Source organism: Salvelinus namaycush, chromosome 24, assembly GCF_016432855.1.
Source record: "Salvelinus namaycush isolate Seneca chromosome 24, SaNama_1.0, whole genome shotgun sequence".
Classification (NCBI taxonomy): Eukaryota; Metazoa; Chordata; class Actinopteri; order Salmoniformes; family Salmonidae; genus Salvelinus; species Salvelinus namaycush.
Window position 1 is genome coordinate 27,079,022 of NC_052330.1, and position 23,678 is coordinate 27,102,699.

The 23,678-nt window shown below is 43.1% G+C and overlaps 3 protein-coding genes across 3 annotated transcripts; 1 reads left to right on the forward strand and 2 right to left on the reverse strand.

Moving 5' to 3' along the window:
• Positions 1-399: 399 nt before the first annotated feature.
• On the reverse strand, positions 400-12,294 carry LOC120019126 (cleavage and polyadenylation specificity factor subunit 2). The gene is made up of 15 exons (XM_038962399.1): positions 12,164-12,294; positions 11,658-11,823; positions 11,213-11,372; positions 10,684-10,789; positions 10,313-10,442; positions 8,198-8,313; positions 7,788-7,975; positions 7,034-7,324; positions 6,728-6,828; positions 6,213-6,416; positions 4,944-5,099; positions 4,436-4,658; positions 3,413-3,751; positions 2,566-2,700; positions 400-1,844 (listed from the first exon to the last, which is right to left on the reverse strand). Exons 2-15 carry the CDS (start codon positions 11,804-11,806, stop codon positions 1,752-1,754), a joined length of 2,391 nt encoding a protein of 796 aa, XP_038818327.1. The 5' UTR covers positions 11,807-11,823; positions 12,164-12,294; the 3' UTR covers positions 400-1,751.
• Positions 12,295-12,514: 220 nt separating this feature from the next.
• LOC120019128 (NADH dehydrogenase [ubiquinone] 1 beta subcomplex subunit 1-like) lies at positions 12,515-14,235 on the forward strand. Its single transcript, XM_038962401.1, has 3 exons — positions 12,515-12,572; positions 13,675-13,819; positions 14,048-14,235. The coding sequence occupies exons 2-3, from the start codon at positions 13,680-13,682 to the stop codon at positions 14,082-14,084; spliced, it is 177 nt and encodes a 58-aa protein (XP_038818329.1). The 5' UTR covers positions 12,515-12,572; positions 13,675-13,679; the 3' UTR covers positions 14,085-14,235.
• Positions 14,236-14,334: 99 nt separating this feature from the next.
• LOC120019127 (ribosomal oxygenase 1-like) lies at positions 14,335-22,080 on the reverse strand. Its single transcript, XM_038962400.1, has 15 exons — positions 21,968-22,080; positions 21,566-21,703; positions 21,313-21,452; positions 21,112-21,211; positions 20,917-21,030; positions 20,528-20,634; positions 18,497-18,604; positions 18,296-18,330; positions 18,001-18,179; positions 17,674-17,778; positions 16,130-16,271; positions 15,229-15,349; positions 15,031-15,130; positions 14,842-14,928; positions 14,335-14,703 (listed from the first exon to the last, which is right to left on the reverse strand). Exons 1-15 carry the CDS (start codon positions 22,052-22,054, stop codon positions 14,635-14,637), a joined length of 1,632 nt encoding a protein of 543 aa, XP_038818328.1. The 5' UTR covers positions 22,055-22,080; the 3' UTR covers positions 14,335-14,634.
• Between the last annotated feature and the right edge of the window lie 1,598 nt (positions 22,081-23,678).

Sequence of the window (23,678 nt, forward strand, 5' to 3'; positions counted from 1 at the left end):
TGGTGCGTAGAGCCACGGCAGTGACCATGTGGTAGGAAGGCTTGGGCCCACCCTGGGGATTAGCACAACGCTGCCTGTGAACGATACGATGTGCCCCCACTGCTGCAGCAGCGGACATCAGCCAATGACGAGCCATGGCCGAGCAGGAAAAAAGGCTGCTTTGTTTGTCACAACACTGACACCCTCACACACGGCTGTGTCTGAAATGGCACCCTCCTCTCTTTATAGTTCACTACTTTTCAGCATAGGGCTAAAAGAAGTGCACTTTAAAGGAATTAGGGTGCCATTTAGGCCTACTGTGCACACACACACACTCCCGATACAATGGGTAATTCAAACTTCACAGGGATAACAACATTGACCTTATATGTGGATTAGAAAAATTAACAAACCAGCGAGCCATTTTAAAATCCATTTTTACTTTCCTCGGTCTCATAATAAACCTGATTTCAGTTACCTGAAATACAAGCATGAGAGAATGTACTATTCTAGTGTGTTATTTACATGACAGTGCATTATGCTAATTTACCAAGATATCACTGCAGGGACAATGTCATCTCTAACCCTGGAACTGCTGCTGTGTGAACACACTTGATAAAGGGAATCTGAGGCAGACAGAATGGATGAAACATGGCTCCATCTGGTGGCGTCAAACTGTAACTGCAGCAGTACCGTTTAGTAAAGCCCCTGTAACGGAACTTGCCTACATACAGGCAAATCCATTTAATCAACTCAGGAAGTAAAAATGAAAACTTAAAAAAAGATATAAAAAAATTGGACCTCATTGAAACACTGTTCACTTCCTGAATTGCCCCCAACCCTGCCTACAGCGTAAACACGTCTCGTTCCCCTCTCAACCCACGGGAAAATATATAGGAAACAAACACATTTATTTGTTCAGAAAAGGGAATTTAAAGGTCCAATATGCAGTAATCGCACCGCCATTTCCTGGTTGCTAAAATTCTAATAGTTCTCCTAATCTCAGTTTATGTGACAAAACAAACAATGTATACTGTAGAGAATCATTGTACTATCTAAACCACGGTGAAATATCTTTTCAATAACCCAAAATATAGCATTTTTTGGCTGTTTGAAGCTGGTGTATGAATCCGAAAGTAAAAGATGCAAAAACAAAACGTAATGGGAAGCATCGAAATACAACAGATCTACCACTTCATAGACTTGCTTTCAATGAGAACGACAGATCAAAAACTCCCATTTCTATGTGAATTTGGTTGGGTCACCAAAACATTACATATTGCAGCTTTAAAGAGAAACACAAAACAACAGATACACTGATAAACCATTCCGGCCTACGTCGAACGATGTTGGGACTCTCCAGCGGTGAGCTTTCACCTCGCCAGCCCAGTCCAGAGCCGAGGGGGCTTGAGGAGAGGTAAAAATTACCCTAAGGGTCACATCAAGGAGAGGTCACTCCAGAAAAGCCCATCTGTCTCTCACTGCGGTGGGGAAAGACACACAATAAACAGTAAACAGATTTTTAAATGGGGGGGGGGGGGGGGACAAATCAACACAGCAGTTGGAATTCAAACAGCTGGAGAGGCTCCCGAGGGGAGCTCAGGTAGCCTGTGTGTGGAGAACACCTAGAACCCTGTGGTCCTCTGGGTAATAGTCCTCACTCTCCTCCATCCTGTCTGTGTGATACTGTCATGACTGACACCATCTCTGCTGCATGTTGCTCCTCTCTCCTACAGGATACCACAGCATACTGCTGATGCAGCTCCTCTCTCCTACACCACAGCATACTGCTGATACAGCAGCTCACGGATCTTATAATAGTCATCACACAGGCATCCTTCCAGGCCGATGCGCCCCGCCTCCGTCTGTACAGGGGAGGAGACAAGGGTTAGAGGGGTCACACGTGCATTATCACTGAAAACTCCCAACATCATAAAAAATGATATATATAAAAAAAAAATCACAAGCAGATGCAAAATGGAGATTAAGTGTTGCTGACTTTTGTACAGAAGCAGAAATGGTTTATTGTCACAGGTTCCTAGTCTTGGCTGTTACGTCTGAATAAAATGTATCATGTCGTTTCTGCCTCATCCTTCCTTCCCCAGAGCATTCTTGTAAATAAATAACAATCGCTATTCAATTGAAGTTAAATACATATATAGTTTTGTTGACAACACAGGCCACCCCATGCACCCTCTGGGCTTATTTACTATTTCCCATGCAGCAGCTCAGTGAAAGGGATGGTTTAGGCTGTCACAGAGCGCTGAATGTAAGGAGCCTTGGCTAGTGTGACCTGGAACGGCTCATATCTCCTGTTTCTGTAGTGTGAGGCATCTTGATGTACAAGTACACCCCCTGGACAGGACGCTCGTCTATCACAGGGCCTTACCCCCAATCTCCTTAATGCTGAGTGCCAAGCAGAGACTTAGGTATGACTAGGCCAGGGATCGAACTCCCAACCTCAAGGCAGACACTAACTACAAGGCCACCGAGTTGGTGCAGAATGAACACAGGGCTGAATTAATGACCGTACTGTGTGTTGGGGGGGGGGGGGGGGGGGGGGGGACAGACGGACAGTAAACTTACCCTGCGGACGGCCACCATGTTGTTACACACCAGCACTCCTCCCACAAACTCAGCCTGGATGCCCTCCCTCAGCAGTACCTGCTTGAAGTCGGACAGGCGCGGCTCGTTGATAAACACTGACTGGTGGCCTGGGATCTGTGAGTTAGACAGGGTGTGCATGGGTTAGAACCACAACTGTTTTCTATACACCTGATCCAAGACCAGTTGGACTCTGTGGAACTAAAACCATACAGTCGCTATACATTGGTTTAACAAGGCTTCTGTTTTCAGCGAACATGTTCAGTTGAACGATTTTAATGTATATTCCAAAATGTTATGGTGAAACATTGAACAGCACATTTTCAAAAGGATTACTGTGGCATTTTACAGGCAATAGTCAGACTGCAAATCACTTTGCTATTACTAATACACGGCCACAGGATTATCTGTGACGGAAGTTTAGACCCGAAACAGACACTTACATTTGTCGCACACTACCAACTTTTTACTGGCGTTAGCGGCTAACAAAATATACTGAACAAAAATATAAACGTAACATCCAACAATTTGAAAGATTTTACTGAGTTACAGTTCATATAAAGAAATCAGTCAATTGAAATAAATTCATTAGGCTCTAATCTATGGATTTCACATGACTGGGAATACAGATGTTTGTCACAGATACCATATAAAAACGAAAATGCGCCTCAGGATCTGATTACGGTATTCCTGTATTCCTCGCTCTCCCTCCCCCTCCCCCGGGGCCAGCGCTCGCTCTCCCCCTCCCCCGGGGCCAGCGCTCGCTCTCCCCCTCCCCCGGGGCCAGCGCTCGCTCTCCCCCTCCCCCGGGGCCAGCGCTCGCTCTCACCTCGTGGGCAGGCAGAGGCTCCAGGGTAGGGATGACATCACTCTCCTCCGACAGCTCGCGCACATCCTCGCCAAACAACGTCTTCATGGCGCGCTGCTGCGCCACCACGCTATGGTCTGTGGTGGCATCGTCAGCAGGGGTCACGTCCATGGCCAGCTCGCTGTCTTCCACAACCTCCTCGCCAGTTCCCTTCTCGCCTTTCACCATGCCCTCCTCAGGCAGCACGCCTGTGTCCACCTTGACCACGCGCATGTCCAGTACGCCGTCGATCCACGCCAGCTCTGTGTCCTTGGCGCGGCAGAACTGCAGCGAGCTCACCAGTGAGTCTTTCAACCGCACCTGGGGAACAAGAACACAACCTCTGATGTACATACGACAGAAAGTGGTTAAGCACAACGTTTACGTGTTTCTATACATTTCTGCACATAGATAAAACTGCCTCTGTAGCTCAGTTGGTAGAGCACGGCGTTTGCAACACCAGGATAGTGGGTTTGATTTCCTGGACCACCCATACGTAATATTAATGCACGCTTGACTGGAAGTCGCTTTGGATAAAAGTGTCTGCTAAATGGCATATATTATAATATTATTATAAACCTTATACACAATTGAGCCATTGTCTGGTCCAGAATTCTAAGATGGCTTGACCTGGGTTTGATTAGTTACAGCAGGGGTGGGCAATTCCAGTCCTTGAGGGCCTGATTGGTGTCACAGTCTTGCCCCAGCTAACACACCTGACTCCAATAATCACCTAATCATGATCTTCAGGTTAGACCGACATTTGATTAATCAGCTGTGTTTGCTAGGGATGGAGAAACAGTGTGACACCAATCAGGCCTAGGAGGACTGGAGTTTCCCACCCCTGAGTTACAGTAACCGTGACTAAAGCACATCAACTTTCTGACTGGTGAATCGTGATAACACAAAATGATATGTCAAATGGGTCAATTAATCACAGGGCATTAGTCAAAAACCTGTCCCAAAATATCCTGCATGAGCATGTATTTTTGTATGACATTCTACCTGGTAAATGTGTGTCTCACTGGTGGCGTCCACAGTCTCCTGCAGCTTGGGCGTGTAGACCTTGATGTCCTTGGTGAAGGCCTTGCAGGACTCGGCCAGGTCCAAGCTGGCCTCGGGGGGGCCGTGCACGATCACCAGCTGCCGCGGCTTCATTTGGTTAATGATCTTCTTGATGGAGTCGCCGTCCGAGCGGCCCTCGTAGTCGATGTAAGTTACCCTGGCTCTGTACAGGAAGATCAGACCAGAATTGATCATTTCTCAATATTTTAAATATGCATTAAGAAAGAAAAACAATTACTTTTAGGATCATATTAGAAAGAAATGGGCACAATTCATATTTTGTGCAAATAAAAAAATAACTTAATAGTCTTGGCAGTATAATTAAAATCACAAGCTTACAATTTTCAGCAATATGCCTTGTATGTCATTAGAATATACGTCAGAATGATTTTAGCAGTGAGAGGCTTTGAATACGTCTGCTCTCATTTAGGTGTTTGGGCCCAATTACTTGATCTCTAGGTTCTCCGTAGTGGAGGTACACTTGGTGGGTACTTTGGATGAGGAGTCCTGGTCCATGGGTTCGTCCCCGTTGGCCATGCCCGACTCCAGCTTGTTCTTCTCCTCCTCAGTGGCCTGGAGCTCTGGTACCAGGAAGTCCTCCGGTCTGGAGACAGTCATTCATTAGTACAATATTGTGTGACGCCATCTGGAGCTGCTACAACAAAGATTCCAATGCATAGCTAGAGCTCATTATCCAAAGGGATTTCCTGTTTCGATTTCTATGTTTCTACATTACCTGATCTCTCCATAATACTACTAGTTCATTGACTACAGTACCTGATGATCTCTCCATAATACTACTAGTTCCTGATGATCTCTCCATAATACTACTAGTTCACTGACTACAGTACTCACTCCATAACACTACTAGTTCACTGACTACAGTACCTGATGATGTCTCTATAATACTACTAGTTCACTGACTACAGTACCTGATGATGTCTCTATAATACTACTAGTTCACTGACTACAGTACCTGATGATGTCTCTATAATACTACTAGTTCACTGACTACAGTACCTGATGATGTCTCTATAATACTACTAGTTCACTGACTACAGTACCTGATGATCTCTCCATAATACTACTAGTTCACTGACTACAGTACCTGATGATCTCTCCATAATACTACTAGTTCACTGACTACAGTTCCTGATGATCTCTCCATAATACTACTAGTTCACTGACTACAGTACCTGATGATCTCTCCATAATACTACTAGTTCACTGACTACAGTACCTGATGATCTCTCCATAATACTACTAGTTCACTGACTACAGTACCTGATGATGTCTCCATAATACTACTAGTTCACTGACTACAGTACCTGATGATCTCTCCATAATACTACTAGTTCACTGACTACAGTACCTGATGATGTCTCTATAATACTACTAGTTCACTGACTACAGTTCCTGATGATCTCTCCATAATACTACTAGTTCACTGACTACAGTACCTGATGATCTCTCCATAATACTACTAGTTCACTGACTACAGTACCTGATGATCTCTCCATAATACTACTAGTTCACTGACTACAGTACCTGATGATCTCTCCATAATACTACTAGTTCACTGACTACAGTACTCACTCCATAATACTACTAGTTCACTGACTACAGTACCTGATGATCTCTCCATAATACTACTAGTTCACTGACTACAGTACCTGATGATCTCTCCATAATACTACTAGTTCACTGACTACAGTACCTGATGATCTCTCCGTACTCATCCCATTTGACCCTCTCCTCGTGGGTGGGGAACATGGGGTAAGACTTCTTGGCCTGTTTGAAGAAGCTGCCCTTGCGGACGCCGTCTCCCTTCATCATGAGATCGTGGTGTTTGGTTTTCACCACCGCCGGCAGCTCCAGGTCATCCTCCATGTCGCTCTCATCACTCGAGTCCACGTCCACCCTGAGACAGACACAAATATATTAGACACACAATCTTGCTGCGTTTCGTCACCTCAAAGACGAACACATCTTCATTCCTGGAGAACAACCGTACTGTTATGTGGTTGTCTCACCTAGTTCCCTTAAGATGGATGCACTGTAAGTCACACTGGATAAGAGCGTCTACTAAATGACTAAAATGTCATCTGTGCACACATACAAACACACAGAAAACAGCTAAATAATACCCCTAACCCACCTAGAAGAATATGATTCACAGTGCAGTAGTATTGTGAATACGAATAGGCCAGAAATAAAGTGTCAGTGACTCACTCTTTTTCTTGTTCAAGTTTTTTGGCAGCTTCCTTCTTCATTCTCTCTTTCTCCAGGTATTCTTCCAGCTCTCTGCCTTCCAGCTTCACCCGTTTCCTAATCTGTCAACATGACAACAAAAATGTATGAAAAGGGGGGGGGGGGGTGAGAAAGCCAGTGTGACATATCAAGCTGTTCCCATGCTTGAGTTGAGATGGAAACAGAGACAGGAAGAGCCATATGGACACGCTGCACAAACAGATAAATCCCAAAATCTGAGCCAAAATGGCAGCTCTTCTTCCCTAAAGTCTTCTCTTATAGTTTCACCTCCAGGTCCAGCATCTTCTCCCCGGGGTTGTCGATGAGGTAGCGGCCCAGGGTGCCGGGCGTGGTACGGTAGGTAAGGATCACAGAGTTCTTGGCATCCTGACACCATTGGATGAAGAGCTCGCGGGAGAAGCCAGACTCCAGGTCGGGCTGGCTGCAGAGCACCACCTTGGGGCTGGGCACGCGGGCCAGGTCGGCCAGGCTGTGGCACAGGGACAGGTGGCGGAACTGGAAGGGGTTGTTGCGCTTGTCTTCGAAGCAGCGCATCAGCTTGTCACTCATCCACTCCACCTGTAGGGCAGAATATAACAGAGTCACCACTATTGTTACCATGCCTATTACAATGACAGAGTGATGCAAGACGGACTGTTTGAGGTACCGTTTGTGACATGCTACATTTTGCTAAATATATTAATCCCGTGCCACAAAATGCTAACATTTTCATACCTTTCAGAAGATGCAGGATGTTACATATGACAGCCCATTTAAATGAGTAGTGAGAACACTATTGAAACGTGAATAAAAGCACATCAGCACTTATATGTAGATGGTACTGGACCTGGGGATTTTTTTTTTTTTTTTTTGATCTTTCAAATAATTTTTAGCTGTGCTCACATGTTGCAACTATACCAACAGAATAGTCCCGAAAGTGCAAACCCCACCCATCTGGCACTCCAGGCAGGCTGAAGCAAAGACTCAGATTTGTCTGGTACTGTGTGGTCAGGTAATGAAAGGGTATGTGTGTGACTCAGACCTGAGACTTAGAGAACTCCACCACGTTGTAGCTGACGTTGTTGAGCAGGGCCAGAGAGTAGACCCCCAGCCCGGCATCCTTCGTCCTCCAGATCTGGTCCAGCAGCTGAGCCAGCTCCAGTACACGACCTGCCGTATCCACCGCGATCAGCACGTTGCCGTCGCCGCGTAGGGTCTCCATTACATTGGCTGAAGGAGGGGGGGCGGACGGACGGACGATTGTTAAACCACTTTTTTCCCCTCTTCATATTCAACCAATAGGTATTACTGTAGCCTGGTCCCAGATATTTTTGTGTTGTCTGGCCAACTCCTATGGTCATGAATTTCCAGTGACCACAGGTAGTTGGTAAGATAGCACAAACATATGTGACCAGGCTAGGATTGCAGATGTTTGAGTGTTGATTAACTTACTAAGGAGCTGCTCGTCCCTTTGCTTGCGACGCGGCTGCACGTATGTAGCGTTGAACGAGTCTGTGATGAGAAGAGAGGGACGACTCACCGACTCCAACGTACACCCATTCAGGTGGCTGGAGAAAATAAACAAACAATATAACCATCGTTCCCCCTCTACTCAAGTCGCTCGCTTTCTCCGCCACCGACAGCTCTCTCGCCATCCCTCCACCCCTCAGCTCTCCTTCCCACCCCTCAGCTCTCCTTCCCACATCTATCGCTTGCTCTTCTCTCCATCCCTCCACTCACAGAGTGTTTGTTTAATAGCTTACTGATTCTGTGAGGCACCAAGCCTCACACAAACACGTCTGATAAACAATTTCACAAATTCAGCTGTTCTTAAATCTTTGCTATGCTTTAATAAAGGCTTCATTAGACCAGCCTCTCTGGTATTATTTATAATGTATTTAGTGTTGTTTACACTGTTCCAAATTGTCTGAAAAATTTGATTTATAATAACTCCCCTTTATCTCCTTCTTATTGCTATTATTAGTACTATAATGATCATCATTATAATAATTAATGCCATTATGATTAGTAGTCTTAGTATAGCAGCCTATAACCACCACCAAGCTGTAGGCCTAAGAGCGCATCCTATTTAGACTTAATACCATAACTTAGGCCTGCTTCAATACTTATATAGGCTACTGTATCTATCTATCATTCATTCCTTCACATCACACATCAGGAGTGATTCATGTTTTTAAGTGCAATCAAGCATTTTAGTTTTAAAATAACATAGTGACCCTTGAATAATTAGTAAATAAACTATTCCATGTTGGCAACTGCATTCACGAATGCATGCAACTGTTTTTAGTCTTTGCTGTAATAACCAAAAAATAAAACTTAAGACTCTACGGTACACTTATAATTTATTTAGTGTTGTTCCAAACGGTCATAAAAAGTATATTATAATCTAACAGCACCTGTTTGACACACATATGTATGCAGCGCTTACTCTCCACCTTTTTATTAATCTCCAGTATTTTCCACAACTTTTTTGGTCTAAACTCCACTCGCCGTGTTTGGAGGAAGAAGAAGGATGAGTACAACCCCAAGAACACCATCCCAACCATGAAGCATGGGAGGTGGAAACATCATTCTTTGGGGATGCTTTTCTGCAAAGGGGACAGGACGACTGCACCGTATTGAGGGGAGGATGGATGGGGCCATGTATCGCGAGATCTTGGCCAACAACCTCCTTCCCTCAGTAAGAGCATTGAAGATGGGTCGTGGCTGGGTCTTCCAGCATGACAACGACCCGAAACACACAGCCAGGGCAACTAAGGAGTGGCTCCGTAAGAAGCATCTCAAGGTCCTGGAGTGGCCTAGCCAGTCTCCAGACCTGAACCCAATAGAAAATCTTTGGAGGGAGCTGAAAGTCCGTATTGCCCAGCGACAGCCCCGAAACCTGAAGGATCTGGAGAAGGTCTGTATGGAGGAGTGGACCAAAATCCCCGCTGCAGTGTGTGCAAACCTGGTCAAGAACTACAGGAAACGTATGATCTCTGTAATTGCAAACAAAGGTTTCTGTACCAAATATTAAGTTCTGCTTTTCTGATGTATCAAATACTTAGGTCATGCAATAAAATGCAAATTAATGACTTAAAAATCATACAATGTGATTTTCTGGATTTTTGTTTTAGATTCCGTCTCTCACAGTTGAAGTGATAAAAATTACAGACCTCTACATGCTTTGTAAGTAGGAAAACCTGCAAAATCGGCAGTGTATCAAATACTTGTTCTCCCCACTGTATATATATATATATAGAGAGAGATTTTTTAACACAGAGCATCAAGTCTGATCCCGGCCCAATCAAATCAATTGCGTTCTAGACCTCTAGTCATCTGTGCGTCTTAATTATTTCATCAAACAATGCACTTAAAGCATCAGACAAGCTCAGTGCATAGAGTTGATTAAAACACATAAGATGTCTACATATGGAAAAATACACATGATCAAATTTCGACCAATCGATTGGTCGAAAGAACAGACGACTCTCGGGCAACCAAGATTTATTTATTTTTTTAGTCTGGGATGGCCCTCTACTCACATCTCTCCCTCCCTCTACTCACATCTCTCTTTTGTGGTTGAAGTCCACAGCGTAAACAATCTCCTCCTCCCCATCCTTCACAATCTTCCAGATGGTCCCTCCGATCATGTGACCAGCAGGAAGTGGAGTGATGGACAGACCATGTCCTTTCCCTGTAAACAAAAAGTAGAAAGGTCGATTGAACCAGTGTTTTATACTAGGGCAAAGAGATCACTACAACAGGAGGCAATCAAAATTGGACAGACCATGTCTTTCCCTGTCAAATAGGAAAGATGGATTACTGGAGACCAGTGTTATGGTTTGAACAGATACAGTACATTACTCAGCAGGAGTCAATAGAAATGATATATTATAATCGAGTCATTATGTAACACTGATACATGGATTACTGACCTTTCAGATTGACAATCTGGGAGTACTTCAACTGCTGGATTTTGTCGAAAGCGCAGTCCACATCATCCAGGGTGAACAGGTTGAAGTCCTCAGTGTTGTTACGCGACTACCAAAACAACAGATCACAAGTGAGAATAGTTTTACTGTTACCCCCTCTGCCCCCACGTTTCGGTTTTACAGTGCACTGTTACCCCCTCTGCCCCCACGTTTCGGTTTTACAGTGCACTGTTACCTCTTGTACTCCCACCCCCCCCACGTTTCGGTTCCCCACATTATTGGTTTTTGCCCTAGCACTACACAGCTGATTGAAATAATCATCAGACTTTGATTATTTGAATCAGCTATCTAGTGCTAGGACCCCCAAAAATATGTGCACCCCTTGGGGTCCTCAGGACCAGGATTGGGAAACGCTGGCGCAGTACATTGCATACATCCCCTAGCCTGGTCCCAGATCTGTTTGTGCTGTCTTGCAGAGTTGGCAAGACACCAAAAACTGATTTGGGACCAGGTTAGCACACCTCTGCCTCACCTGATACAGGTCATACATGAACATCTGACCCATCTTGTAGACGGGGATGGTGGCATATATGGGGCAGTTTAGCCCCAGCTTGCCCACAGCATAGGGCAGGGCCCCCAGGTGCAGGGGGTCGGGATGGGAGAGGAGCACCGCGTCAACCTGGTGGACATACCTGGAGAGGAGGAGGAATGGCCCATAAGAAATCTGATTGACTGGGACAAGTTCTAGTTGTTGACTTTAGGAATCAATTCAATTGAGACTGTGGTGGGGATGTCTAGATAGCTGACATCGAGACTCTCAATTAGTAACTCCAATCACATTTTGCCCTGCCCGATGTACCCCCTTCATGTGTAACCAATCATTAGGCCTATGTTCGGAGTCTTCCCAAGTAGTCCCTTTAGATATGCCAAGTACCCCATTGAGAACTACTGGCTTAGATTATGATGTGGGCTTCTACCTTTTCATGGAATCAATGATGTCCATGGAGAAGCTCTCATCCCAGCCACAGTCCAGGAGGAAGCGGAACTCATCCACCTGCAGCAGGTAGCAGAGGGCAGACTCCTCCTGCACCCCTGACACAGCAGTCAGTTTGATAATAGACGTCATTTTCCTCAGCTGTTATACTACAGGGACAAGACATAGAACCATTAGTTAACTAGCTATTAACAAGATTATATTTTGAACCACTTCACATGCAGCAATATGACTGAGGTATGCATGTATTGTAAAATGAAAACAGCCATGGTCCATAAATGGTATGGACATGATACAACTTCACAGCAGTTTCATGATTTACTAGACAATATAACACTATTTATAATACAGCACTGACGTTAAGTAGTTGAGATCACAAGCTAAAGTAATTGTTAGCAGTCCCAGCTAGCTAACGTTAGCTAGCATGCTACGTTTGCTAGCAGACAAATGTTGCTATTACAATGGGCCATAGACTAACGAGTAACATACCATCAAGTGCCATATAGGTTTTAACTTCAATTGATCAAAAAATTCAATAACACGAAGTCTAACATTATAATATTATGACATTTTTAGCGACAATTGTCCACACTTCTTCCATCGACTCAGACATGTTTGCCGCTGAAACGTCAAAGGTCACTGGGAGATACTATTAAATATATCTATGGCGGCGTAAATATAAATAATTGTATTGCCAAAGAAGAAATGCACTCGTTTTACTATTCAAATGAAAATTATCCTCCAGACTAATTAGCTCATATTCTGAAGTTCAAGACATATTCAATTTAAAAGCATTTTTCATTACATACAAGTTAACAAGTTAACACCACCATTTTAGAGCACTTGGTAGGTTCCAATGTCCTCTGAAGCCCAATGAGCGAGAGAAGCTGAAGGCTAGGTAAAATGTCACTTTTGTATATTTTACTATATGTTAATTCTTAGTTTGCTATATGTATTTATATAGCCGTGCGTGCAATACTTCAACGTATATCTTGCAATCGCAATAATTATTGTGGGAAGAACAGAGGCTTATTGATTGCTAGTTAACCAGCTGGAGTCCATGATGAACTAGCCCATGATCGTGACTCCCAGTTCCATAACACAAGATTCAAGAGACGCGATGTTCGTTCTGAACAATGAACACGCATCGCTTGCGGTACGGTTTTAGAAGCATAAGGACCTTCTCTTTCATAATGACAAATAATGTCCCACAAACAAAAGGTTGCATTGACACACATTTTTTATGGTCTGGGTTCCCACATGGACATAGTTCCATGTTACAGTGCTTGTTTACGGAAAACAGAGGAAGACACAGTGGACTACCTGTGCCAATTAACTATCTGTCTCTCCGAACACCTGTGTGTATACTCAGTATGTCACTGACAAATACTGCCAGCTGCAACTGTGTAAAACCCGTTTAAAACAGTGTACAGGAACAGTGTGCCTTTTGCATTTGTGAAATTATTTTGTGATATAAAACGAGTGATTTTACGTTTCTAGAACCGTACCGTAATTGAGAATCGATTCACATTTAGATGGAGTATTTGGCTGTAAGAGCCAATTCGCCATTTAAACACATGTATGGTCCACCTTGGACTAAAGAGTGAAGTTAGGCTCCTTTAGTCCAATATTGGGCTAAAGTTAGCTTGGTGTGATAGTAACATCAACGATAGCTAGGTAGCTCAACAACAACAAAAATGAACGTGTATTTGCTGATAACAGTTGTGTGGACACTAGGATAAACAGTTCGCTAACAACTAATGTTCATCTAACTTAGCCAACTGGTTGTGGTCCACTAACAGTTAGCTTGCTATTATTCCCCCGGGTTCCAGTCTCTTTATGCATTCTTGACAACTCCTTAGAACTTGACAGCAGAAACAGACTTGCATACATGCTGGTTTATTATGCTGTCACACAGCTATAGCTGCATAAAAAATTTTTTTTTATACAATGTGGCTGCATACAGTATACTGTAAATGCATGTGTTTTGCACCAACCAGGAAACATGGTGAACTTTGCTGCCCTGATGCGTGACCATTGGGTGAACATATTTGTCCCCCTTGGCTTTGTGATTGGGATCTACATGGACAGAGCACAGGACCAGAAGCTGACTGCTTTCAGGAACAAAAGTGCATTGTACAGCAGGTGAGTTAAATCTGCACCCACTGATGCACAATATAGAAGCAAACCATACTGTGCTGGCACAGATATTCTCTTTTCACAAACTATGGCAGATTCAAGACCAGGCCAGTACATCTTGGTCTTGTGGTTTGAATCAGGCATCAGTATCTAGCCTTCATATGAAATGATACATTCCTAGCAATAGTCCAAGTGTGTACTAATGGTCCTCTGAATATTCTCCCTTATGTATAGGGAGCTGAAGCCAGGTGAGGAAGTCACCTGGAAGTAGACCCACCCGTCACCTGGAATATTTGTGCCCCAAGTCACATCTCCTGTTGTCTGGATGGTTTTCAAACCAAGTACGCCATTAAGAAGTTTCCGTAACTGTATCTTTGTGGGTTGTATTGACTAATAAACATGTCCCTTTGTCAGCTAGTGAATCATGTGTGATAAAGTATACGCAATCGTTGCGATAATGCAAAGTTGGACATTTCTATAACAATGTACTTCCATTAGCAACACACAGAAACTAGGATTGATTTACACACCAATATGCAAGACGATTTTAATGCAATACTTACTGAACAAGTAAAGGTTAATATTGTAAATGGGCTATTACAGACCTATTACTTTGGATTGATCATTGTGTTCCAGCATTGCACCATAGTTTTTGGAAGAGTCTAGAGGAGTTAGTTGTAGAGGGCAATGCTGATGCACTGCTCAGAGTTTATTCAACCACTGTCCTAAAACCAGAAATTCTTCCTACACATAGTGAGAGGTGAATGATGCTGGTGCAGCATATATTTCTTGTGAAACTTGTATTAGAGTCCCTCCATGATTCAGGATCGCTGCAGAGGTTCTGCAGTGTGAATAAGCCCTTTCTCAAACAGCAGCTCAGCCAAGGACACCTGGAAGAGAGCACAGAATTACATCTGTAAGAAAACTGCAGTGCAGAGTCTGACCCAAGCACTGATTAGCATAACACGACCATCCAAATATCTACACTACTGACATGCAGAAAACTGCGTACATGTTGATAAACATACCTTGTCCTCAGCCGACTCGCATGGTAAGCTGCCCACTGTCACAAACTTTGGATACGCATGGATCAGAAACTCCATGCCGTCTGTTTGCTGAAAGAGTTGCATCATGTTGAACACAAAGGCCATCACTGCAGTGCAGCATCTCAGGCAGGCACACGTCACTGCTATAGTAGCAAGGCAATTCATTCATACCTCTGCTTTTATTTCAATGCTCTTGGGCTCCTCTTTGTGGTAGACTCTGGAGTTGTCTGCAGTGTAGTAAAGCCAAACTGCTTCTCCATCACTGCATAACCTGCAGCAGCACAAAGAAAAGTCAAGGTCATTTCTGGGAACATTTTTGTAAGAGCTATGCTTTTATAAGTCATAGGATATTACATGTCCGAGATCTACCTGGCGATTCCAGAACGGATGAGTCTGACTCTGGTCTGGCCCCTGATGGTCACACCCACGTCCACAGCCTCTCCATCCTCCCACCTGGAAGGAGCTCCCTGGACACTGCTGGCCCGCTCCTCTGTGGATTATCACTAGAATCAGTAACACTGGCCACGTGGCAGTCTAGACCAGGATCCCCCCCCCCGGGGTGAACATTTTGGTTTTTGCCCCAGCACTACATAGCTGATTGAAATAATCAAAGCTTGATGAGATGGTTATTTGAATCAGATGTGTAATGCTAGGGCAAAAACCAGCAGGACTGAGTTTGGGAAGCCCTAGAGCAGAGGCTCCAGACTTTTCACTCAGGCCCCCCTTCCAGCATCGGGGAACATCCCGCACCTCATCCGTTTCTATGAGCACTAGCACTGTTCATCACAAACTGTTCACACCCCTCTAGTTGGTGGAGAGAATATTTAGCAGGTTTAAAGCTTACTTCCTACAATTATCCACATTTTGTCATGGGGTGCATAGAACATTTTGCCATTTTAAAGCACATTTTTGTGCAATTCTATACATTTTGCATGTCTAATGTGATATTAAATGAGTCACATGTCAACAAAATCTATGGGCCCAAAAAAATTAACTGCTGAAATGGGCTATTTGATCCAGGCATTTCTGACAAGTTATAAATAGCTTAATAAATAGGTTTGCAATGACTGACATGACAAGAGGAACTGATGATGCACTACCCAATTTAGAAATTGCACCATGTACATTCTACTATTACAACTTTCAAGAGTAACTTAAACCGGATGGAGTTCCTTAGTTTTTTTTTGGGGGGGGGGCACAGTTTGGGAACTACTGGCCTAGAGGAGTCACAAAAGTCAACGTTAGAATTTCAGCAGTAGATATGTGGTACCTGCGGTGAGCATCGGAGGGAGACAGTCATGGAGATAGTCCCTAGCTTTCTGATCCACAGCAGCATCCACAGGGGCAAAGGTTGATAGCTTCTTCATCAGCCCTTCTATTCTGGATAGGAACTGCACCCTGCGTGGATCCTCCTACACACACACACACACACACACACACACACACAGGGCTTTCAAGAGGGTGCAACATTACAGAGAATGTTCAGATACACACTACCGTTCAAAAGTTTGGGGTCACTTAGAAATGTCCTTGTTTTTGAAAGAATAGCAAAAAAAATTGTCCATTAAAATATCAAATAGATCAGAAATAGTGTATACATTGTTAATGTTGTAAATTACTATTGTAGTTGGAAACAGCTGATTTTTAATGGAATATCTACATAAGCGTACAGATGCCCATTATCAGCAACCATCACTCCTGTGTTCCAACACCAGTCTCAACGTCAACAGTGAAGAGGCAACACAGGGATGCTGGCCTTCTAGGCAGAGTTGCAAAGAAAAAGCCATATCTCATACTGGCCAATAAAAAGAAAAGATTAAGATGGGCAAAAGAACAGACACTGGACAGAGGCACTCTGCCTAGAAGGCCAGCATCCCGGAGTCACCTATTCACCGTTGACGTCGAGACTGGTGTTTTGCGGGTACTATTTAATGAAGCTGCCAGTTGAGGACTTGTGAGGCGTCTGTTTCTCAAACTAGATAATGTACTTGTCCTCTTGCTCAGTTTTGCACCGGGGCCTCCCACTCCTCTTTCTATTCTGGTTAGAGCCAGTTTGCACTGTTCTGTGAAGGGTGTAGTACACAGAGTTGTACGAGATCTTCAGTTTCTTGGCAATTTCTCACATGAAATAGCCTTATTTTCTCAGAACAATAGACTGACGAGTTTCAGAAGAAAAGTTATTTGTTTCTGCCCATTTTGAGCCTGTAATCAAACCCACAAATGCTGATTCTCCAGATACTCAGCTAGTCTAAATAAAGCCAGTTTTATTGCTTCTTTAACCAGAACAACAGTTTTCAGCTGTGCTAACATAATTGCAAAAGGGTTTTCTAATGATCAATTAGCCTTTTTAAAATTAACTTGGATTAGCTAACACACCGTGCCATTGGAACACAGGAGTGATGGTTGCTGATAATGGGCCTCTGTACGCCTATGTAAATATTCCATAATTTTTTTTTTTTTTTTTTGATATATATATATTTTTTAATTCAGCCGTTTCCCGCTACAATAGTCAATTTACAACATTAACAATGTCTACACTGTATTTCTGATCAATTTGATGTTATTTTAATGGACTTTTTTTTTTGCTTTTCTTTCAAAAACAAGGACATTCTAAGTGACCCCAAACCTTTGAACGGTAGAGTATATATTCTGTAGAACAGACATTCTTACTTGTCATGGGGCATAGGCAATGATGTCAGCTCTATTCATTCAACATTCTGAATTGTTCACCCTTCTGAACACACTCCCGTTGAGAGTAGGTGCTCAGAGGTCAATTGGACTCCAGAGACAAGTAAACAACAGTGTCTGAAGTACCTTGTCTGAGTTCTGCACCCCCATGTAGGTCAGGTAATCCACAGGCAGGCCTCGTCTGAAGTCCACGTCCTCCTCCATGGCCATCTCTAGGGCTGCTGGGACCACCTGTCAGAGATCATGTTCTGCATCAACCACAACACAAGCCTATACTTCCAAGTACATCCATGTTGTATAGACATGACATTGTATATCATTCAATATTTCTAGTTTTTTTTTTTTTTAACTCAGTGTAAATTGATCCATGCCCAATCTACATCAATGTTGATACAAAATGAGACAGAACTGGATAGTGTCACATACAAGGAAAGCAGAGGATTGATAACGCACCTTTGCCAGTAGGTTTCCCCAGCTGTTCCTCTGGTAAGATGAGACAGTGATGTGGAGGGAGTGAGCATCCGGCAGGCAGTCCCCCTGGTGGATAAACCCTCGGGGGAAGTAGAGGAGATCCCCAGCCTCCAGAACCACCTCCAGGATGGGCTTCCCGATCTCCGACTGGCTGAAGTTAGCTGGAGGAGGAGGAATACCAAACCATCTGTAAGGAATGAGGCTGAGGGGACTGGGAAGTGATCTGTCGTGGTTATAGTCTATTTATAGGCAAAAGGGTGGACAAAGAAAAACTTACGACTGGAAACGACAGGCAAAACCTCATCTTCTGACCTAAAAAGTGTAGCAATCAAACATCCCACAAAATATACAGAATTAGTTTCTCAACAGAGTTTAATGATATGAATCGTGTTCAAAATGGGTTGATGCATGCTCTAGGTGCTGATCACCGTTTTGGGAATTTTATAAACTGGATATAGACTGTTCATAACTCAGTCACCTGGGGTTGTAAACTCTCCAGTGCTTCTTCCCTTCCAGCTGAACCACAAAGGCCTCGATGTCATCATAATGTGGAGCAAAGCCTTGTGTTCCTGGAGGTGTCAGATACCTGGGGACACAAAACGACATCACTGTAATGTCACATGAGGTGAATCAGTATTCAGCATGAGGTAAGGATACAACATAATAGTTTGTCCTCAAAGGAGGACATTTTCACACATACATGTTCAATGACTTTCAGGGCTCTTTTTTAAACAAACCTAACACAATGGTAAATCTTAGCGCTGGTGAAAGGGGTTTAGGACCAGGGATGTGTCAGAAATATTATTTATATTTTCACTGGAGTAATTGTGAGCGCAATAGCTGGGGCGAAAGAGCTGGGTTTTGACGAATAAATAAAATTATAAGTGTGGAGAGGGCGTGGCTACTCACTGGCCAATCAATGCATGTCAACGCTTAATACTGTTGTCTTAAGTTCTGGTTGTTATTGACAGTCTGCATTGTCATCCTAGTGGATTGATACAGTTTATTAAATAGCACAGGCTACAGTAACGAGTTCTAGCAACAGTAAAAACATCCAGTGTTTGCTCAGTATGTTGAGTGTTGACAATCAACATTGTTGTAATAGGCTTCAACGAGTATAGGACTTCACTAGGCTCTCCTAAATTGTATTTTATGTTAGAGGCACGTTCTCAATAAGCAAGATATGGCCTAGGCCTACCGTTGACATGGAGTTATATGGCTGGAAAATGTGAATACTTTTAGAGGAGCGCATCTTTGGTAAGCGGACAAGAGGCGCTCTGTGGAAATGGGGATGGATACAAACCTAATGGAGTAGCCTATTCACTGCAGGTAGGCCTATGTGAATAATGCAAAAGCTTGACGGAAAAAGCCTCATGAGTAAACCATTTAGAAACGTTTTATGGATAGGCTATTTGGCAAATGCATGGCCATGACAAGAAAGACAGCAGACACATTGCTGTTATAGTAGGGTAAGGGTAGCCTATAAGGGATTGTTTAAATAAATAAATAAACGAAAACAGGAAAATAACTGACATTTTCTAAAAACGAAGGTCACTGGATCATCTCATCTCTTATTCCAAATCAGGAGCTGGCTAAAACAATGTACTAAAGCCTACATAGATAACAGGAGCTGGCTAAAACAATGTACTATAGCCTACATAGATAACAGGAGCTGGCTAAAACAATGTACTATAGCCTACATAGATAACAGGAGCTGGCTAAAACAATGTACTATAGCCTACATAGATAACAGGAGCTGGCTAAAACAATGTACTATAGCCTACATAGATAACAGGAGCTGGCTAAAACAATGTACTATAGCCTACATAGATAACAGGAGCTGGCTAAAACAATGTACTATAGCCTACATAGATAACAGGAGCTGGCTAAAACAATGTACTATAGCCTACATAGATAACAGGAGATGGCTAAAATCATGTACTAAAGCCTACATAGATAAAAAGTGGCTGCTCCCAAATCTGATCTTTTAATAAAGCTTTGGTGAGTAAGATTTATTTCAAAGCGTTCTCACAAGCCAAGCCCTTTATGATAGTCTTGACAACTTGGCGAATGCATTACCAAAAAAAACAGCCTTCATTGAGAGAGGAAACTATGCTTGGTTATGTTTTTAAATACGAGGTTACAGCACAAATTGAACATTGCTCTCGTTCCATGTGCATATGGACACTGTGCATCACGGCTGGATAGGCTGCGCTTCCGCTGTCAACCGGGTTACCGCTAAGACCAGCTTCTGGTTGGTCTTAAATAGCCCCACCAGCACTGCCTGAAAATGGCACACGTTTTTAAGGACACAGCTCAGATATTGCCACCCCTCCAACTAGCAAGCTCATATAAGACAGGTAAATCACCAATCCTGGCGTTAGGTTTACAAATGTCAAACGAGTATGCATTTGACAATTGCACTGGCTTAACGCAACCCGGAAATAGAGCCCTCAATGTTGTGTGAGAGCATCTCACTAGTCAGAGGTTGTCAGACAGGGTCACTCACATGTTAGCTCCTGCCATGCTGCCAAACTGCTCCTGGAGGATGGACAGCACACTCCACACAGTGGAGGAGAAGGCCTGGGGGTTCAGCATACGGAGGGAGCAACCACTCTGTGGATAATAATAATAATAATAATAAGCCATTTAGCACATGCTTTTACCAAAGCGACTTAGTCATGCATGCACACATTTTAGTCCCGGGAATCCAACCCATTACTGGCGTCATGTTCAACCAACTGAGCTAGAGGACACATGGTTGGGTTTCCATATTATGAGGTACAAAGAACTTACAACATGTTACACAGATATTGGTACGATCTAAATTCTAACCAACACTTGCTCACACTAAGTAAATACAAATTGGCAATCAGGAGACTTTAATTAGTTTTTTACCTCATAGAACTCCCATACAGTGAAAGGAAGAGCCCTCCCTGCAGGATTGTGTGTCTCTCTTTTGCCGTTTGTGTAGCTGGTGACATCCAGGTTCACTCCATACTGAACATCATCCTGGAAATGTCAACAGCAACATTAACCTGATCTGATCAAACAAAAATGACTGAAGATGTCTAGCTAGTCATGACACCTTACCTGTCTTAAAATGCGATCAAACTCTGTTGTGGAGAACAGTCCCTTGTAGTAGTCTGGATTCTGACGTTTGATCAAAACGGGCTTCTTTTCCCATGTATCCCTGCGATGAAGGAAGTCAATAAAGTTAAAAAAGTATATCTCCCTGTGCAATCTAGTCCATGATTGTACTGAGAAAACCAAAAGCTACACAGGCATCAGTACCTGAAGAAGCTCTTGGAAGGAATGGGTTGGATGAGCCACTGGAACAGTTTGCTGGCCCTCTCCCGGCTGTTGCTAACTTCAGCCAGGTCACTCAGCAGATCCTCTAGTGCTTCTCCGCTTTTCTCTCCACACACATTTTCCTGCATACAGCAAGACAATGACAGGTATGGCTAGAGAACCACAGTCAAACAGTTACAGCACGTGAACAAGTGGCTTCAATATAGAGGGAGTGAGTTTGATTGTACAAACTAACTTCTTCAAGTCTCTCCAACCTCTCCTCTCTCTGAGACGATTTGATGACCTGCTTGACCATTGGTTTCATTTTGGCCTTTTTGATGGATTTAGGGGTCTGGATGCCATTTTCCTTTCGCTTCTTCTTCTTTGGTATAACCTAGAAAATCATCCAGTAGGCAGAGGCAATCAGTTTGAAATGGTTTCAGGTAATCATATGCACATTGCAAAAGTATATTCAACAGATGGACATTATTCAACAAGCCCACTTCACATTGCATCAGTTAGCTAGCTTTCTTCCGTAGATTTGTCAACCCAGTTGATTTGCGTGCCTGCCTAACACAAGACACTGTAAAGTCACTTTTACCAAAACTATCTGAAATTGCAGGGGTGCAAACACCAGTAATAACGTAACCACAAGTACCTGCACAGATGATGTTTTAACTTCAGGAGTCGATTCTAATAGCGCATGTTGGTACAATTCAAAAGCTGACACATGTTTCTTCTCCATGTTGTCGAATATTTGTCATTCCTGACGTCATCAGCACGCGACAAAAGGGAATCCTTTTGTACTGTATGTAAATTAGAAAACTCCAGCTTAATAAAACACTTTATCGCCCTCTACTGTGCAGGCAGTGAGATGCAGCATATCTCTACCAAAGATACTGGGGCCTCACGCAAAAGTTGGAATTTATAAAAATTTAACTTGATGTGAGAATGTGCTCACCTCCAGGCAAACGTTAGACCATGAGTATGCACATCTGCTATTGTGCGGTTCGAGCAGATCCCTTTGTCAAGACCTTGACACATAAAACAATGAACCAGATATTTAACCGGATGTATAAATGTGAAGCATTCGGTTTAGCGTTTCCACTCACTACCAAATATGGTGATGAGAGTAAGCCCAGTGGCAAGCAGTGGGAGAAGATTGAGCTAGATTGGTTTTGGCTGACATTCTGCAAATTTTCTCATTGATGAAACATTTGATCCGAATGAAGTTATCTGTTTTGTAGACTTTACCCTTTGTCAAAGTTTGATAAAAAAAATTTTTAGAAGGAGTGCAAGGGCGGATTGAGTTACTACACACCCGCACTTCACAGAGCAGGCGTTCCCAAATGGAAACATGCAAAAATAAACCCGTCAATAGGATCTCACTGCTCACCTCCTTGCTTAAAACTAGCTCTTATGAGAACCGCCAAAGGAAAAGAAGACCCAGAGTTACCTCTGCTGTTGGAAATGCATTCCAGGTGAATACCTCATGAAGCCAGTGGAGAGAATGCCAAGAGCGTGCAATGCTGTCATCAAGGCAAAGGGTGTCTACTTTGAAGAATCTCAAATATAAATATATTTTGCTTTGTTTAACACTTATTTGGTTACTACATGATTCCATATGTGTTATTTCATAGTTTTGATGTCTTCACTACTTTTCTACAATGTATAAAATAGTAAAAATAAAGAAAAACCCTGGAATGAGTAGGTGTGTCCAACCTTGACTGGTACTGTACATTTCACTCGTACAATATTTTATAATAAGGCAGATCTATTACCGTGAGCATGCGACAGCAACAAAAAAAAGACCGAACACACCTCCAGGCTGTGTAAGGGCTATTTGACCAATAAGGAGAGTGATGGAGTGCTGCATCAGATGACCTGGCTTCCACAATCACCTGACCTCAACCCCATTTTTGTACTTTTAAATTCATGATGTATACCCATTGATTCTTGAAGAATACAATTTAGACTAAACTTGAGCTTAGTTCAACTGTCATACCCCATCAGGCTCCAAAATATAGGCCTAAGCGTGTTTTACTCCTTTTTTGATAAATAATGTAATTGTAAACAAACACTGTATAGCCTCAAAACATGGTTACAACTGTAATGTTGACGGATGATCAGTCCTTGCATCCATATCTCTCTGTCTATGACTCGGAGAGTTGTTACATTTCTCCACCTCATCCCCAAATCAGTGGCGAGATATTCTGCTTTGTTATTGTTTGAACTGCAGACTCTCCCTTTAACTGTTTAAATAATGACATCGACTGTTTATGGATGTATTATTTCATTTTTCGTGTACATTAAGTACATCGTGTTGGCTTGCCCTACACTAGTATCAGACACTGTATACAACTCCCGAG

Coding starts and splice junctions, on each gene's coding strand:
- LOC120019126 (XM_038962399.1), bottom strand. CDS start 11,806: ATGACGTCTATTATCAAACTGACTGCTGTGTCAGGGGTGCAGGAGGAG. Junction 7,325..7,787: donor TGGAGTTCTCTAAGTCTCAG/GTCTGAGTCACA, acceptor TCTGCCCTACAG/GTGGAGTGGATGAGTGACAA. Junction 5,100..6,212: donor GAGTACGGAGAGATCATCAG/GTACTGTAGTCA, acceptor GACTGTCTCCAG/ACCGGAGGACTTCCTGGTAC.
- LOC120019128 (XM_038962401.1), top strand. CDS start 13,680: ATGGTGAACTTTGCTGCCCTGATGCGTGACCATTGGGTGAACATATTT. Junction 13,820..14,047: donor AAAAGTGCATTGTACAGCAG/GTGAGTTAAATC, acceptor CCTTATGTATAG/GGAGCTGAAGCCAGGTGAGG.
- LOC120019127 (XM_038962400.1), bottom strand. CDS start 22,054: ATGGAGAAGAAACATGTGTCAGCTTTTGAATTGTACCAACATGCGCTA. Junction 18,180..18,295: donor TTTGCCTGTCGTTTCCAGTC/GTAAGTTTTTCT, acceptor CTCCTCCTCCAG/CTAACTTCAGCCAGTCGGAG. Junction 14,704..14,841: donor GCGAGTCGGCTGAGGACAAG/GTATGTTTATCA, acceptor GCTCTCTTCCAG/GTGTCCTTGGCTGAGCTGCT.